General features: G+C 39.1%; 1 protein-coding gene across 1 annotated transcript in view; it reads left to right on the plus strand.

Moving 5' to 3' along the window:
* esrrb (estrogen-related receptor beta) overlaps positions 1–19,757 on the plus strand; it is a 100,683-nt gene that overhangs the window by 40,028 nt on the left and 40,898 nt on the right. Inside the window, exons 4-5 of the mRNA XM_082143656.1 lie at positions 16,352–16,462; positions 17,022–17,183. Of these exons, the coding sequence (XP_081999782.1) occupies positions 16,352–16,462; positions 17,022–17,183 (273 nt within the window). The remainder of the gene's footprint in view (positions 1–16,351; positions 16,463–17,021; positions 17,184–19,757) is intronic.

Genomic DNA, 19,757 nt, shown 5'->3' on the forward strand with positions numbered 1-19,757 from the left:
TTGTAATTTTATTCCAAGGCAACATTTGTCATTTTACATTTTCTCAGTTTAAAAAAAAAAAAAAAAAAAAGGTATATATATATATATATAGTGTACATTAAATATACATATACATTGAGATTTTTTTTTTTTTTTTTTTTTTAAGAATTACAAATATTTGTAATAGTTTTAGTTAACTATACCAACACTGCCAAAAAAAAAACACAGCCCAGACAACACACACCAATGTTTTTGCAGAAGATCTCCAGCTTGTGTGTGTTCAGGAGTTCTTGAGAAACACACTGATGCACATGTGTGAAGTGTGTTTCACCGCTCATTGGGTCACATGTCACTTTGCAATGCTATTTGTTGGCCTTTAAGTCAGTCACATGGTGCGAAGCATCCTTACCGGCACCTATATCTGCTCAAACACACATCAGGTTCAGCGAGCGCCAGAGACACACACACACACACACACACACACACACACGGCGTGTCAGAGCCGTAGATGTAGTTGGCTGGTGCTCCGCTGGCCCGCTGGAGCCGAGGCGCTGTTGGCACGGGCCGCTTGTGTTGGGCAGAGACACAGGAATATGCTGAATCGCTCGACCCGCGCGTCTGACTGATAGAAGTGTAACAGTATTCCGGCTGGAAGGGCTCGTGTCCCAGAGCACACACTCGCTCCCCGACGTATTGATCCGCTAAATGTTTTCCGAACATCTCAGCTCTCTTCCTGCGGATGCTTTTTTAAAGGCCTGTCATGTGGGAAATCGGTGGCAGTCGAATACACTCACAGATATTTCTTCCTTTCTTCCTTTTCCTTGCCTTTTTTTTTTTTTTTTTGCATGTTATTACAATGCAAAATGTGCTTTTCCCATTCTTGTTTTCCAGATCAAATATCAAAACATTCTTAAATCAAGATACATTTACTGGAGAAGCAGAATGCCTTAAAATAAAATAACATCTCAAAAATGCATTAAAAATTACGTGAGTTTAAGCTGAAGTCAAGAGGAAATATCAGCCAATGAATTAAGTTTATTTTTTTTTATTTTTTTATGGAAACACTTTACAATAAGGTTTTATTTGTCATAATTAAGTTAATTAACGAACTAACAATGAAAAATACTTGTGAAGCATTAGCATTTAATAATCTTAGTTAATGTTAATTTCAACATTTGCTAATAGAACTGCATTATTAAAATCAAAAGTTGTATCTGTTAAAATTATTTAATGAACCTCAGCTAACATGAATAGTTGTTTTTTTGATTCATAAAAATGTATGGCTCATTGTTAGTTGATACATTAAGTAATATGAGCTAAAGTGTTACCATCTTACTCCATTACCAGTGTTTTTAGCATAAACTCACTTAATTTTTTTAAAGCAAGACTTAATATCTGGTGTCATTTTGCTTGTCAGATAAAAGCATCTTGATTTAAGAATGTAAGAAAACTCTTTTTTCTTTGTTGCAGTGTGTGTCGACTAATGTGCATGGCAGAGTAACATAAGAGCATGTGTGCTGGAGTTAAAACAGGTCTGTAATGGTGTGTTTTACCCACAATCCATCTGTGCCTGTGAGAGCGCTTCCGTCTGTGCGGAGCTCAATGAAGTAACGCAATCTCTCCTCTGCACGAGACACCGAGAATGAATCGCATTACTAGCTGATGAAAAATTAATGCAAATATATTATCTGGAGGAATAAGAGCCCAGAAAATAGGGAGAGATTGTCAGATATGAATCACCTGTGTCGAGGTAAAAGATGGAGATTAAACACTCAGATGGAGGAGGAGACTGAAACACTGACATCTGTGCATGTGTCTTCTGCTCAGCAAAACTGCAAAACCTGATCAGAAATACTGTAAAAACTGGGGGGAAATATTACAGTGTTAAACAGCTGTTTACATGTGTGTATATGTGTGAAAGTGTAATTTATTCCTGTGATCAAAGCTGAATGTTCAGCATCATTACTCCAGTCTTCAGTGTCACATGATCCTTCACAAATCACTCTAATATGATGATCTGATGATCAAGAGACATTTATGATTATTATCAAATTTTAAACAGTTGTGCTGCTTTAGATTTTTGTGGAAAACCTAAAAATACATTTTATGTATTTTACAAAACTCAAACATTTTATTTTTCAGGATTATTTGATGAATAGAAACTTCGAAACATTTGTCAACCAATCAGAATGAAGCATTCAACAGCCCTATAGTATAAAATATAATGGCATATATAATATAGGATTATTTTAGTGTCATTAATATTATAATTATTGTTAATATTTTGAATTACATTTTATTTGTATGCTTTCAGTTAAGATTTATTTCATTTTGAATGCATAAAAATTTTTTAGCAAGAGAATAACCCTGATATAATAATATAATATAATATGATGTAATATAATATATTTTATATACATACATATATACATTTAATATAATTTAATATAATATCATGAAATATAATATAATATAATATGATATGATGTAATATAACAACTAGTCAATAAGGACAACCACAAACAGCAATGAAAATATGACTTGTAATACAGTATGTGCACATTTCTACAGGCTGGGTTTGTTCTCTGCTCCTCATAAAAGATCATTTCAGTCAGTTACTGAACGTCCTCGAAGTCAAACCACTGTGAAGCACATTCAGTTTCGTGTTCGTGCTAATCCAGTTTAACCAGCTTTTCCAACTTTATGAAAATATTTAAACATTATGATAAAAAAAATCATTATAATTCGTTATTATAAAAACATTTCACAAATGAATATGACGTTGTGAGAAGTCATCCTGTTGTCGTCCCGCGTCTCTCCTCGATGGCAAGGTCACTGTGTGTCTCGGTCGCGACGCTACGTGAGCGCCAGATCAATCAGGCTCTTCAAGGAGAGAAGCAGATGAGACTCTGAGGGTCATGTCTGTCCACGTCTACTTTACCCTCGTCTACTTCACCTCGTCTACTTCACCCTCGTCTACTTCACCTCGTCAACTTCACCATATCTACTTCACCATATCTACTTCACCATATCTCCTTCACCATATCTACTTCACCATATCTACTTCACCATATCTACTTCACCTCGTCTACTTAACCATATCTACTTCACCTCGTCATTCATTCATTCACCTCGTCATTCATTCATTCATTCATTCATTCACCTCGTCTACTTCACCATATCTCCTTCACCTCGTCTACTTAACCATATCTACTTCACCTCGTCTACTCCACCATATCTACTTCACCACGTCTACTCCACCATATCTACTTCACCTCGTCTACTTCACCATATCTACTTCACCATATCTACTTCACCTCGTCTACTCCACCATATCTACTTCACCTCGTCTACTCCACCATATCTACTTCACCTCGTCTACTCCACCATATCTACTTTACCATATTTACTTCACCATATCTTCTTCACCATATCTTCTTCACCATATCTACTTCACCATATCTACTTCACCATATCTACTTCACCCTCGTCTACTTCATCATATCTACTTCACCCTCATCAACTTCACCATATCTACTTCACCCTCGTCTACTTCACCATATCTACTTCACCTCGTCTACTTAACCATATCTACTATCTACTTCACCATATCTACTTCACCTCGTCTACTTCACCATATCTATTTCACCTCGTCTACTTCACCATATCTATTTCACCTCGTCTACTTCACCATATCTACTTCACCTCATCTACTTCACCATAGATATGGTGAAGTAGATATGGTTAAGTAGACGAGGTGAAATAGATATGGTGAAGTAGACGAGGTGAAATAGATATGGTGAAGTAGATAGTAGATATGGTTAAGTAGATGAGGTGAAGTAGATATGGTGAAGTAGATAAGGTGAAGTAGATATGGTGAAGTAGATGAGGGTGAAGTAGATATGGTGAAGTAGACGAGGGTGAATTAGATATGGTGAAGTAGATATGGTGAAGTAGACGAGGGTGAAGTAGATATGGTGAAGTTGACGAGGGTGAAGTAGATATGGTGAAGTAGATGAGAGTGAAGTAGATATGGTGAAGTAGACGAGAGTGAATTAGATATGGTGAAGTAAACGAAGGTGAAGTAGATATGGTGAAGTAGATATGGTGAAGTAGATATGGTGAAGTAGATATGGTGAAGTAGATATGGTGAAGTAGACGAGGTGAAGTAGACGAGGTGAAGTAGACGAGGTGAAGTAGACGAGGTGAAGTAGACGAGGTGAAGTAGACGAGGTGAAGTAGACGTGGTGAAGTAGACGAGGTGAAGTAGACGAGGTGAAGTAGACGAGGTGAAGTAGACGAGGTGAAGTAGACGAGGTGAAGTAGACGAGGTGAAGTAGACGAGGTGAAGGAGATATGGTGAAGTAGATATGGTGAAGTAGATATGGTGAATTAGATATGGTGAAGTAGATATGGTGAAGTAGACGAGGGTGAAGTAGATATGGTGAAGTAGATATGGTGAAGTAGACGAGGGTGAAGTAGACGAGGGTGAAGTAGACGAGGGTGAAGTAGACATGGTGAAGTAGACAAGGGTGAAGTAGACAAGGGTGAAGTAGACAAGGGTGAAGTAGATATTGTGAAGTAGATATTGTGAAGTAGATATTGTGAAGTAGATATGGTGAAGTAGATATGGTGAAGTAGATATGGTGAAGTAGACGAGGGTGAATTAGATATGGTGAAGTAGATATGGTGAAGTAGACGAGGGTGAATTAGATATGGTGAAGTAGATATGGTGAAGTAGACGAGGGTGAAGTAGATATGGTGAAGTAGATATGGTGAAGTAGATATGGTGAAGTAGACGAGGGTGAAGTAGAAGAGGGTGAAGTAGACAAGGGTGAAGTAGATATGGTGAAGTAGAAATGGTGAAGTAGATATTGTGAAGTAGATATTGTGAAGTAGATATTGTGAAGTAGATATGGTGAAGTAGATATGGTGAAGTAGATATGGTGAAGTAGATATGGTGAAGTAGATATGGTGAAGTAGATATGGTGAAGTAGATATGGTGAAGTAGATATGGTGAAGTAGATATGGTGAAGTAGATATGGTGAAGTAGATATGGTGAAGTAGATATGGTGAAGTAGACGAGGGTGAATTAGATATGGTGAAGTAGATATGGTGAAGTAGACGAGGGTGAATTAGATATGGTGAAGTAGACGAGGGTGAAGTAGACGAGGGTGAAGTAGACGAGGGTGAAGTAGATATGGTGAAGTAGATATGGTGAAGTAGATATGGTGAAGTAGATATGGTGAAGTAGATATGGTGAAGTAGATATGGTGAAGTAGATATGGTGAAGTAGATGAGGGTGAAGTAGATATGGTGAAGTAGATATGGTGAAGTAGATATGGTGAAGTAGATATGGTGAAGTAGATATGGTGAAGTAGATATGGTGAAGTAGATATGGTGAAGTAGATATGGTGAAGTAGATATGGTGAAGTAGATATGGTGAAGTAGATATGGTGAAGTAGATATGGTGAAGTAGATATGGTGAAGTAGATGAGGTGAAGTATAACCCATTAGTAATGTCGTGTGGTGACTGATGTGCAAACCTGAGTTGTATTTCTTCTTTTTACATAATACTAAATATTAATTAGACTACAACAATTTAAACATAACATGCATTTGACTATTGTAATAGTACTAACAAATATTAGTCATTCTGTTAATGTAGAATAATTTTTTTAAGAATATCTTTTGTCGTACATATTCATTTTCTATAAAATAAATGAATACTTTTATTAATGATTTGATGAGCTTTGATCACAGGAATACATTACCCTTTACTATATATTCACATAGAAAACAGCTGTTTAAATTACAATATTTTGTCACAACATTACTGGTTTTACTGGTATTTTTGATCAAGTAACTGCATGGTTATTCCACACATAAACCGATTATTATAAACCCTGTGTTTAGTGCCGGGCTCGTCATGTGATCTCAACAAAAACACCACGAGGAGAGAAACGACTTATTTCCCGAATAATTCCCGAGCTGATGAAACGAAAGACTTTATCAGGCGCAGGATGTTTTCAGTGATGAGATTCACTGCATCGTCCTGGACCCGCTTCATTCCCTCAAAACAGGAAGTGATCAATAAGACGACTCAAATGTCAGGGACTACAGGTTTTTTTCCTCTGATCAATGGAAGCGAATCAGAGCTGGGAAGAAAGGAACAGATACTATTGAGAGATTACACTGACGTAATCCAAAGACTCTTTAAACCCGCAAGACTCACGTACTCCAGCGTCATCTAGACGTCTGATTTCTGTCTGAGGAATATGTGTTGCTCTGCTGGACACATCGGAGTAGCATTAGCAATCTGAAGAGCATTAGCAATCTGAGTAGCATTAGCAATCTGAGTAGCATTAGCAATCTCAATGCTTGTCTGATATATTGGCCTTGTTTGTCAGAAGAGTGTTTGTTGCGTTTTAAATGCTTTATTAACTATTTCAGTCTTTTGTGGTATTACATGCACAACAGCAATAAGTTCAAATAGTTAGTATTCATTAGTATTTCTTTTAATCACTTATATGTTCTGACTAGGGCTGCATGATTTGGGGGGAAATCGAATTGCAATTTTTTTAATATAAAAATTGTGATTGTGATTGTGATTGGTTGCACAATTTCACCCAAAATGTTGTGGTTATATATAAATATAACTAGCAATAATGATAAGAAGAATAGGTAACACTTTATTTTACAATGTCCTTGTTACATATGTTACATGTACTTATTACTTATGTTGTAATAACAGTAAATTATGCATAATTACATGCAAATAACCATATAGTAAGTACATAGTTAATTATTCAGTACTTAAGTATATAATTACACTGTAACATTGAATCCTTAAAATAAAGTGTAACCCCTTATAGTAAGTATAGTCATTACTATTATTATTATTATTATTATTATGCTAAGCAAAATAAGAAATATCAATATTGTAATATTTCACTCTGAAATATGAAAATTAAGGAAAATAACAACATCAATTTTATTTACATTTTTATTTGCGGTGAGAAAACAGCTATTCAGATGTTTGCAGCAGCTCTGCGATTCATCATGTCGATTAACATCACACCTTTATGATAGTTTGATTATAAAGTATATTTGAGACTATAGACTATATAGATCTGACTATGTGAGACTGTAGTTTGAATGAATCCCTTTTCTTTTCACGACACATTGACATTACAGGTCAGAAAGGCTCTGTCAGCATTATCCCGAACATTGTATAAGCATTCGTTTCATGTGTCATTGAACGCAAGAGAAACTCTCGTGTGTAAACGTCACATCTTTTGGATGTTCCCGGCAAAGTCCTTCACATACAATAATGTTAATTTATGCATTTATAAGTCTACAAGCTTTCATAGACAACCTAGGAAGTCGGGGAAGGTCTCGGTTTTTAAGTTTTGTTACCAGCTGTTCCAACATTAGCAATAGAAAAAGTGATTAATGCATGAAAATTCTTACATATAGCCCTTTAAAGCGTGTCTTTTGTTGACAACAGCTGATTTATAAGCTCTTCTCGGTACGGTATGTGAAGAAGGTTCATGCATGTTTTGTTCCCAAATGCACGTGATAGCGACTCAAACTCAGATACAGAGATGAAGTTAGTGTTGATCAGCTGTGACCCGAGAAGCTGAAACACCGGGTCATCAGCTGCTCGACTGTAAATGAAAACTCTTGCATGCTCATAAAACTGCTTTTGTTCTTTGCTAAATGCATAAATGAAAATCACAGACTTTACGATTTGATAATCCCACTGAGAGAAATCACAATTTCAATTTATTCAGAGTAATAATGCAGCCCTGGTTATGACCTCATGTAATTATTTTCTTGCATACAGTGAAAGTGGATGGTGATTTATTCTGTCAAAGAGAGGAAAAAACACCATATCTAAGTGTCCCCTAGGACTCGTGTGCTGTATTCCTCACGCAAAGCTATCGGAGGGTTTCAGAAGACCTTGTGTTATTTGAGTATAGTGACTCATGGCTCATGTGTTACGATACGTTTATTGTGTCCTTTTTGGAACTTTGCAACATTCAGTCCAACATCTCAGAAAAGCCATACGGGTTTGAAACCACGAGTGTGAATAAATGAAGACAGAATGAGCGATTCCTCTAGCACACATGTGCGAGTGTGTGAAGCGGTGTGTGTGTGGCGGTTGTCTCCCTCGAGGCCTCATCTGAACAGGTGAGAGGATTAGCGCAGGCGTGAACATGTGTTTTCCACCAGAGAGACGAGATCACTGACGACACACTGTAGATCATCTCTACAAAACACACACTCACAGCCTGAAGAAAGTGTAGACATCAACTGAATCACATGACCCGCCACAATCATCATTGTGTGTGTGTGTGTGTGTGTGTGTGGTCTGATTGAAAAGAGATTGTCAATGAAATTACTCAAATATGATGTCATTAGGCCCTTCACGTGAACTTGCTTTATGAGTGAACTTTATTCTGAGATAACACACACACACACACACCTGAAGGGGTTTATTCTGAGATAACACACACACACACACACACCTGAAGGGGTTTATTCTGAGATAACACACACACACACATACACACACACACACACACACCTGAAGGGGTTTATTCTGAGATAACACACACACACACACACACACACACACACACCTGCAGGGGTTTATTCTGAGATAACACACACACACACACACACACACACACACACAACACACCTGAAGGGGTTTATTCTGAGATAACACACACACACACACACACACACACACACACACACACACACACACACCTGAAGGGGTTTATTCTGAGATAACACACACACACACACACACACACACCTGAAGGGGTTTATTCTGAGATAACACACACACACACACACACTTGAAGGGGTTTATTCTGAGATAACAACCGGCTGGATGTACATTATCCCGCTTATTACACCACTACTTTCCACATAAGTTAATTATTAGACACGAAATATTGATCTATTATATTAGCTCTTTAAATGCAAAGCAGTTGCTAACGCGGCAAGTTCAAACTAGACGGACGTTTAAAAGATACGGTATACAGTCATACCACTTAATACACTGCATTTGATAGCAAAAAAAAATTATGGGGATCAGATATATTGATTTCAGATTAAACTTTTTTTTAAATCGTACCTGTTTGTATCTTATAATCCAACAGTGTACAAAACAATAGTCATAAAATGACAGCATCTGCGTTTGTATGAAATAAGAGAGAGCGAGTCCTCGGTACTGGATGGCATAATTAAATAAACTGTACACAAAATATTGATTTGACTGAGTTTTAATATTTTATTAGCTCACCTAACGCAAAACTTCAACAAAGAAAACCCGTTCCTAGCGAGTGTATAGCGCTGCTGACTGCAGTGACCCGGATGAGCCTGTGTTTCTGTTCTCACCGGCTGTTATCTGGGAATAATATACCGCTGGATGGAGCGATTGACCAATCAGAATCAAGTATTCCACAGAGCTGTGTAATAAGTACCCTTAAGGTACTGCGATAAGTCTTTGGTCACACTTATTCTCACTATCAACTCACTATTAACTGTGACTTTTGCCTCAATAAACTCCAAATTACTGCTTATTAATAGTTAGTAAGGTAGTTGTTAAGTTTAGGTATTGTGTGATTAAGGGATGTAGAATATGATCATGCAGAATAAGGCATTAATATGTGCTTTATAAGTACTAATAAACAGCCAATATCCTAGTAATATGCAACTAGTTAATCGTTGTGTATTGGAGTATTTGACCCTAAGCTAAAGATGTGGGTTTTAGCTGTTGTACTCCTAAAAGTCCCAATTTTCACGCTTTCTTTTCTTTCTGAGAGCGCGTCCACCCACAGTGAGCAACATTCAGTTGTCCTTTGGCAGGATTGTGCTGCGATAGTTTCCTCTTTGTTGGCAGCGTGTTTGGGACGAGTGCCTGATGCGGTTTGGCTCGGCTAGCAGAAGCCGCGGCACAGGTGTTTTTGGGTTAGATGTCAACCCCACGGTCTCGCTTCTCCCGTCGTGTACGTGAGGAAGAACGCCTTGCACCCTCGAGCTGCCAAACGCAGGGCTCTTTGAAATAGTGCTGACGCGAGGCCAGTTCAGATGGAGGTTGTCGGCAGCCATGAAAGGTGGAGTTCAGGACGCGGCCCCGTGAATTTCCTAGCTAAAAACGGGTCATCCTAAGCTCCCCGAGCCACTGCCAACCATCCCAGCCACGCTGACACTTTCCCCTCTCGCAGATGACAGGCTCCCGGAACAGGTGAGACCACCAAAAATAAGGGCCCTTGCCAAGTCCAGCGACCCCCAGCCGGAGTGGGGACAGGCCCTTTTGTAGGGGCTTTGCTCGAGAGGGATTGTTGTATTGAGAGAGAAATTTTACGATTTGATAATCCCACTGAGCGATATCACAACTCCAATTTATTCCGAGTAATCACGCAGCCCTGGCTCTGACCTCATGTAATTATTTTCTTGCATACAATTAAAGTGGATGGTGATTTATTGTGTGAAAGAGAGGAAAAAGACAAAGTGTGTGTGTGTCGTTGTTTTGGGAGAGGAAAAGGAGCCCGGGCCCGGAGGCTAATCCGCACTCGGATGCCTTCCACGCTGACCCTAAGCCCTCTCTCTCACACACACACACACACACAGCCACGCTCGCTTTGAAGAAACGACATTCGAGATCCGCTCGCTGGGAATCGGCGGTCAAGTAAAGTACAGCGATGTATTTGTTGACGACCGCTCTCGTGTTTCATTGAAGATATTCCCATTTGAGCCGCTCGTTCCTCTGATGCAGCTTGTGGATTCGTCCAAAAGAGTGGAAAGATGCATTCAGTGCTCTTTCTGTCTTAACGTCACCATGAAATCAAAATCAACTGTTCCTTTTTCTTTTTTATTGAATATTGCAGTGTTTATTCTAAATGATTTATGGGTGCACATCATTATTGTTTAAATAATCTTGACTCAGAATAAATTAATCTTGCAGCATCTCTTCTCTTCTCTGATGACGAGGGCGAGGCTATAACCTGTCACTCACATGAGATCAGCCACAACCATCCAATCAATTCCCCACAGACACAATCAAGCCCCGCCCACATTTGTTCTTGTACCAGAAGCGTTTCACTCGATATACGACACAATAGAGAAGAAAAGACTAACGCAACTTCTGTTTTTCATTCCGACTTTAACTTCAGCATGAAATGCCATTCACATAATTTACTTCTGTATTTAAGAAACAGGAAATTTGGCGCCAAACGCAGGGCTTTTCACTGCAAACTATTTATTTCTTAATCAGTATTTCTGTCTTGTTTACTAGTACAAATATCGATACAATTTTAAATCAAGGTTCATTTACATAAGTAGCAAAATAACTGAAAAACGTATCAAAGTTAAGTGAGTTTATGCTAAAAACAAGAAAAAATATGCAGTCAGAAAATTAAACTTAATTCAAAAGGAAAACAATATGATTTTTTGGACTCAATTGTCAGACCCCCCCCCCCCCCTCAATATTTGTACTGGAAAACAAGACAAAAATACTTAGAAATACTTTTTTTTTTTTTTTTTTTTTTTTTTTTTGCAGTGATCAGTGTAAAAGATATTGCTTTTTTAATCAAGCATTTTATGAAGACAAACATTAGTTTTTCGCTGGAATAACATGAACTAATGAGCCTCAGACGTGACTAACTAACTAGCCATCCACTTCACATTGCACACAGAACTGTAAACGCATTCTTGATCTCGTAGGATCTGGTTTGAGTGTGTGTCTATAGTGTGTCTATACTGTACTTGTATTGATTGGATCAGTGAGGTTGCGATCTAAAGACCTCATGATACACGATCCATCCGTTACAAACCGGCCTTTTTCCCTTCATCCCCCCCCCTCATCCTGACCCTCTTGTTCCGAGTGTAACGGGAGACTAGATAGTGCCAAGGTTTAATTCCTGTCAGCATCTGTTTAATTACGCCAGTTACCGTTCTAATTAAAACAGGCACCTCTGTACCTCTGAATCTTAGCGATGGCGTGTGACATGAAGCGTCTGAATCCCACAATGGACGGGATCTTCTGGGAAACCTGACGACCGGAGAAATGTGGCCAAATGTGACCTAATGCAGTTCACCGAGACCAGCCTGAGGTGGTTCACTGGTCTTCGCTGACCTAGTTTGGTGGTTTTTCAACTAAACCAGCGGAGACTAGCTTCAGCTTGGAGGAAAACCAGTCCTCGGTTTTGTGTTTCAGACATTTCCAGCAACAATACCGTGACAAAGAATGAAGTTATGTCCTTTAGGTGTGCTGTATTAATAAGCTTGTTAAGTCAAACCATTTGGGCCAAACGTAAATTATATTTACCGTGCATTTAGTCAATCTAATCTTTAGCATAATTCAAAATCATTTATCCCTCTCCCCGCCGTCTGTGACTATCAATAAAATATATTAAAAGTGTATTTGGGAGAAATGAGATTTTACTGGGACTTAGCGAGCATCAAATGATGTCCCGGAGTTTGCGAGGAAGAGTGGGACCACGGGGACCGGCGGGTAATTAGGTTAGTGGGTTGTCAGTGTCAGGAAATTGAAAGACAATCCTAATCAGATTTCTGTTTCTAGGGAATCAAATAATTTGTATAAGGAGAAGAAATCTCCCGATTCGGCTTCTGAAAAGATAATGCGGTTTGTTGTCGCAGCTCTTTGTTGCGCTTTTTGTGTCATGTTTGATGAAACGGACATTATAATTCAGATCAAATGCATTTAGCGGTTCATATATTATGGAGTTGTGCATTTCTGGGAAACGTTGAAAATGTAAAGCGTGTTGAGGATAATACTGTTGTCATTTGTCAGCTGATTATGGGTGTTAAATGAAGCCCGTTCCTCTTCTCTTTGTGTTTGTCTCTGGTCCACCTTCCCTGCTCTAATCTCACACTCTATAATGTTCAATAAAGGAGTAATTTGGCGTAGTCGCACACAAACCTCCTCTGACACAGAGGGATGAGATCATTTAGCCAGCAGGGAAGTTTAACCACTCGCCCAAACTACAGTATGTGATACACGTCCCATAACTTTACCTGCCATTAGCAACATTTTCCCTTTAATATGAATCATTAGATACTCTTAGGCCGTGTGTCCACCAAAGCGCTTTTTCACGCGGCTGGAGTGTTTTTTCAGTTGTTTTCAATGGGAGCGCCGCGTTTTTAAAACGCCGTGAGCGTTACGAGGCGCTGAGCGTCTTTTTCACGCTGAAGCGTTGAGCATTCGCCGTTTTTTACAGGTCGGCGAGAGTTGAAGAATGTTCAACACTGTCACTGTCACTTTTTACCCAACCGTCCAATCACAGTGGAGGAGGGGCGGGGCTAATACCACACCGACCAACCGCCACATTCTGCTTGTACAAAGTCAACATATGACGACAACAAGCATAATAACAGAACAAAATAATTTAAAACAAGAGCCAGAGAAAATACGTTACATTGTATCGACATTTTAATCAACACAGAAAAAAACTATGTGTGAAATGAGATACTAGTAACACTTTCGCAGATATTCCGTATCATAACGAGCGCTTTGCTATGAGACGCTATGATTATGAGACGCTTTGTCTCAACTGGAAAAACGCAACGCTGCCAAAACACTCTCAAACGCCCATAGCTAGTTTTCAGCAGAGTGCCTAGCGTCTCAGCTGGCTAAAAACACTTTGGTGGACACACGGCCTTTCTGTATTTCAGCTGTTCTCGTTAACTCTTTCCCCGCCAGATGAGAAAATCACGTTCTTTTTTAAAGACTTCAACACTTGCGTCAGCAATGCTTCTATCGCTTGTTTCTGCTTCTTCTTCTCCTGTGTTTTGATCAGGAGATTCAGCACACTTTCAGAAGAATGTTTAATAGCGCCCCCTACTGTATAACAGTGAAAGCAGGAAAATTCCCACAATGGCGGGAAAGACTTAAAAATTATGAAAATGTTATCTTCCCCTGACCTGTTTTTTTAATTAATTTTTTTTTATAAAAATGTCTCTTTTTTTTTTTTTTTTTTTCTTGTTTGGAAGCATTCCATGTTACCATTCTTCAACATAATGGGAACGTTACTTTTGAATGTTCTAAAAAATTATTCTGAAAAACGTCCAGTTTTAAATGTTTAATTTTTATTTTTTTTTTTATTTTTTTTGGTCATGTGAACATTAAGGGAATTTCATCATTCTTCAAACATTTTTGGAATATTACTTTTGAATGTTCTCTGACCGTTCCGAAGTCAAATTTTAAGAATGTTAGATGAACGTCCAACTAAAATATTTCACACAAAAAAACACATCATGAACGATGTATAAATAAAGTTTTTGTGCTAACGTTTTGAGAACATTATTAAAGACCAGATAACTCTAAAGGAACGTTCTGTTAGCGTTACTGGAAGAACTCTCCATGTTAGCTGGGAAAAACATTTGGTGGAGGATTTACTGTGAAATCATTTTCACTCAGAAATTCAGCTGGTACATTTCACAAATAATTACAAGGAAACACACTGAATTGAACGTGCAATTTTGAAGTAGAAAGGAAACGTACTCCAGTAACGTTTTATTTACAATAAAAAATATTTTTGTGTCATTTGCTTCTTAATTAGTCAAAATGTTTTTGTTTAGATCATTTCCCTGATCATAGGCTGTATTAATAACTAGCAATAGCTTAAAGAACACCATGGTCACTGCATTAACACGTTTAATGTGCAAAATATGGTTATTTTTGTCAAAATCGTTAGACTGTGGTAAAAATAAATCAATAGATTGAGCTGAAACTGTCATTTTGTGAGAAAATAAAAACACTTGTGAACTGGTTAATCCAAAATATGCATAAACCTCTGCTTTCCAGTTTCCAGTCAGTGACATCATCAGGCCGGTGTTGTGGTGTAGAGCTTCTGACTTCAGGCTTGCGTGTTTAACCCCTAGAAAGAGTTTCAGATTCAGCATTTATTAATAAATAAACCAGCAGGTCAAATATTACAGGCTTAGGAGTCGAGAGTAATGTGCAAATGTAAAAGCATTCTTATCAAATAATTGGCTAATAAATAAGATGTTATGACGAGTAGTGTGGCGTTAATGGTGGTGTGTGTGTGTGTGTGTGTGTGTGTGTGTGTGTGTGTGTGTGTGTGTGTGTGTGTGTGTGTGTGTGTGTGTGTGTGTGTGTGTGTGAGAGAGAGAGAGAGAGAGAGAAACGTGCTAAACTCGTCCTGCTGGAACTTCTCGAGTAATATTTGTGTGTTTTGTCAGTGTGTGTGTAGGAGCTTTATGCTGGTCATCTGTAGTGTTATGATCAGAACTGGCCAGTTTTGTGTGTGTAAGTGTGTGTAAGTGTGGTGAAATGAACAGTGAGAGGTGTGTGTGTGAGTTCACTGACCCCGTGTTGAATATTCATCTCTGTGTCACAGTGTTCACATATGGAGGCCTGACACCTCCGTCACACGCTGAGAGAACAGCACCTGTCTCTCTCTCTCTCTCTCTCTCTCTCTCTCTCTCTCTCTCTCTCTCTCTCTCTCTGTGTGTGTGTGTGTCTCTCTCTCTCTCTCTCTCTCAATTCAATTCAATTCAATTCAAATGAGCTTTATTGGCATAACTTGTACAGTATTGCCAAAGCATTGGCCAATACATAAGCAATGCGTAAAGAAATCAATCAGTAAACAAATGCATGGATACATTTATATCAACAAGAAAGAAAAAGAGAAAAGAATAAGAAAAACACACACACCTTTGTACATTTGTAGCAACATTCAGACAAGATGCGAATGATTCTGACAGTAGTTTGGTCCGCTGGCTGGCTGTAGTTTGTGGCAGGCTGGTACATATGTTGCTACTTTTGTGATCGAGCTGGAGTTTTCTCCCAAAAAATTTTGGGATTTAATGAAATAGTCCGATCTAATGCTGTGATCGTGATCACAATCTCTCTCTCTCTCTCTCTGATTTGTGTGAATCTGTGTGTGTGTGTGTGTGTGTGTGTGTGCGTGCGTGCGTGCGTGCGTGCGTGCGTGCGTGCGTGCGTGCGTGCGTGCGTGCGTGTGTGTGTGTGTTTAAAATTGTATTTAACTTACTGAAACAATGCTTTGAAATTTGCAATTTAAAAAATCAATCATATTTTGACCACGTCTTTTACGAGAATGATGTAAGACCATCATAATAATACTGTATATCAATAATAGACTCTAATAATGTTCTGTTGTATTATATCATGGACCAAATGCTGTAGTTTTGTCTTGACATCCTTTCATCTTTATTCAGCTTCCGTCTTTCGACTGTTAACATCACTCGTGTGTATGAGTGAAAACTACATTTTGGTCACAACTATAGATTAAATGTGTATTGATGAGAAAGTGTGTGTGTGTGTGTGTGTGTGTTTGATCAGGTGTTCGGCTAGACCGTGTACGAGGAGGACGACAGAAATACAAGAGGAGAATGGATGCAGAAAACACAGCTTACCTGGGGCTCACACTGCCACCGCCAGCCAAAAAACCACGTGAGAACACACACACACACACACACACACACACACACTCACGCGCACGCGCACGCGCACGCGCACGCGCACACACACTCACACACACACACACACTCACACACACACACACACACACACACACACACACACACACACACACACACACACACACACACACACACACACACACACACACACACACACACACACACACTCACACACACTCAGACACTCACACACACACACACTCACACACACACTCACACATATATATATTTTAGTACTGAGTAATATTAATCAACTACATGTACTTACTATAGGGTTAGGATTAGGGTTTGGTTGAAGGTTAGTTGCATGTAATTATGCGTAATTTACTGTTATTACTATGGTAAGTACATGTAACATATGTAACAATGACACTGTAAAATAAAGTGTAACCCTAGAATTTTAATAGTGAGTTGCTCATTTGTTCCTGTGTAGTTATTCATCAATGAAGGAACAGTATTATAAAGTGTTACCCAAATAATGAATGTTATATTGCGTGTGAGTGACTGTAAGTGTGCCTCGTCCTCCTCAGTGACGAAGATCGTGTCTCATCTGCTGGTGGCGGAGCCGGAGAAGATCTACGCCATGCCGGACCCGAGTCTCCCTGAGAGCGACATCAAGGCCCTGACCACCCTGTGTGACCTGGCCGACCGTGAGCTCGTGGTCATCATCGGCTGGGCCAAACACATCCCGGGTCAGTCACACACACACACACACACACACACACACACACACCTGCTCATGTTCACATTCACATTCATGCATTTATCCAAAGCTACACATTTACATTCTTATCAGTTCTTGCTTTCCCTGGGAATCGAACCCATGACCTCGGCGTTGCAAGCGCAAAAAATACTTTCAGGCGGTTCGGAAAAAAAATATTTCGCAAAACTTCAATGGAAACAGTTTTTGCGCATTTACAGGTCAGCTGACGTAGATGATGCGGTGTGTTTGGACAGAAGACGGGAGAGTTATTTATTAAACTCATAAGACAAAAGAATTACAAGAATACTGGATTCTAAACCTTAAAGAAACGACACAGTTTATCAAGATCTTGAAGCAGATCTGAGGGAGAAACACCCAGAAACTCCTCATATGAGCCACTCACAGTATAAGGGTCTTTCCTGGACATTAATGCTTGGATAACACGCATACATCTCCTTCCAGTAATAATAATGGCTAGTGCAGTGGCTGGGATACACGTAAACCTACCAACATCTGTTGCCATGATTGTTGGAAAGATTTATCACGAGAGGAAAAAAGTATGTTTTGGTCGCATGACATCAGTTACTGGAAACACGACCACTGACACGCTTCACTCTCACGCTTACCTCAGATATAAAGCATGCTTCTGTGTGCATTAGTGGAGCTACGGATGCTATGACCATCATGATCTGCATCTACCGTAGAGAACTGGATATAACACGTGTGTGATTATAAGTCGTCCGGTCAGCTGACGTTACACAGACGGTAAAGGAGGAAGGGAACGAACCTGCGGTGTGCAGTCCGTCTGTGGTTTTGGGGAAGATGGTAATCATTAGCTGGGTGAAGTGCTATCTAGTAAGGAGATTAGGAGGATGTTGACCCTCTTAATCACACACACACACACACACACACACGCACGCACACACACACACGCTCACTCACTCACACACACAGCAGTGCTGCGTCAGCACAGAGAGCATTTCAGCAAGGCGCTTACAGCCGACTGGATCACTACTGACCCAAAAACACAGTCTCCTCAAACAGCTCTGCAACACACACACACTCACACACACACACACACACACACACACTCACACACACACACACACACACACTCACACACACACACACACACACACACACACACACACACACACACACACACACACACACACACACACACACACACACACACACGCACACACTCACATGCTTACACACACTCACACACATGCTTACACACACTCACACACATGCTTACACACACTCACACACATGCTTACACACACTCACACACATGCTTACACACACACACGCGCACACACAAACATGCACACATACTCACACACATGCTTACACACACACACACACACACTCACACACACACATACACACACTCACATATGTTGTTTGCTTTGCTTTGCATTGTTTTGTCTTATTGGCAAAGTTTTATTAACAAAATATAATGCAGCAGGTTGTGCACATATTCTGCTTTAATACAAATTTTATTAATCAATTCAGTGAACATATTTTCTGTCATTACATTGCATTATATATCAGCTGTTAAATAAACCCATATCGTTCAGCAGTATTTACTGTATAAAACAAAACAATATTGCACAAAAGCCATTTAAACATTAATATTTTTAGTCAGTGATGGAGAAACATGCACTAATGCGGCTTTACTTATATATATATTTTAACAGCACTAAAATGCTAGTTTTATTCGTCCGATGTTAGTTAGACCATCGGTTCCCAACAGGGGGGTCGCGGCCCACAAGCGAGCTCTATGGGGGGTCGCGTCATATTTTGAAAAGTTTTGAGCAATTTGCATTAAATAAAAGTCCTTAACTTTTTTCTGTTCAAAATGTATATAATGAGGGAGTTCATCATGAATCCATTTTCCAAACCGTGTTTTTGTCTTATCCTGAATCACTATGGTACACCTATAATAAGTGATTACATTGGGACTATTTTACCCTGGTTCGGATCGCTGCCGCTGCGGAGTAGCCCAGTACCTGCGTGACTCGTCATAGACGCACACAGAGAGAGAAGTAGTTCCGGCTACAATGTTCTTCCGAAAGACGCATTATTCTGTTAATAAACACAAGTTTGTTATCGCTCGCTTTAGCGCCAAAAGCCTCAAAAATAAAGCCTCACATTGATAAAGTCTCACAAATAACATGCAAGTATTGAGGCCCCAGACAGAAGTAATTTAGTAATAGCCTATATTCATTCTTTTTTTACCTACACACAAGTGTGAATACTGATATTTTTGTTATTGCATTTAAAATAGGGCAAATTTATAGGCTACTCCTAGGCTTACATTTTTAAATTACAAAAGGCCTACTAATGTTTTTGTTATTGTATTTTCAATATTATAGGCTATTATTTGTGCATACACATATCTGTTTATAGTAAACATACCGTTTGTTTGAAAACAACATATTTTGTCATCCTTGCTGCAAGCTTACAAGAGCGATAATATCATTAAATGTGAAGGGGGGCCCTAAAATATTTTCTTGTGAAAAAGGGGGTCTCAGACAAAAAAAGTTTGGGAACC

Source organism: Leuciscus leuciscus (genome assembly GCF_965113295.1).
Source record: "Leuciscus leuciscus genome assembly, chromosome: 17".
Taxonomy (NCBI): domain Eukaryota; kingdom Metazoa; phylum Chordata; class Actinopteri; order Cypriniformes; family Leuciscidae; genus Leuciscus; species Leuciscus leuciscus.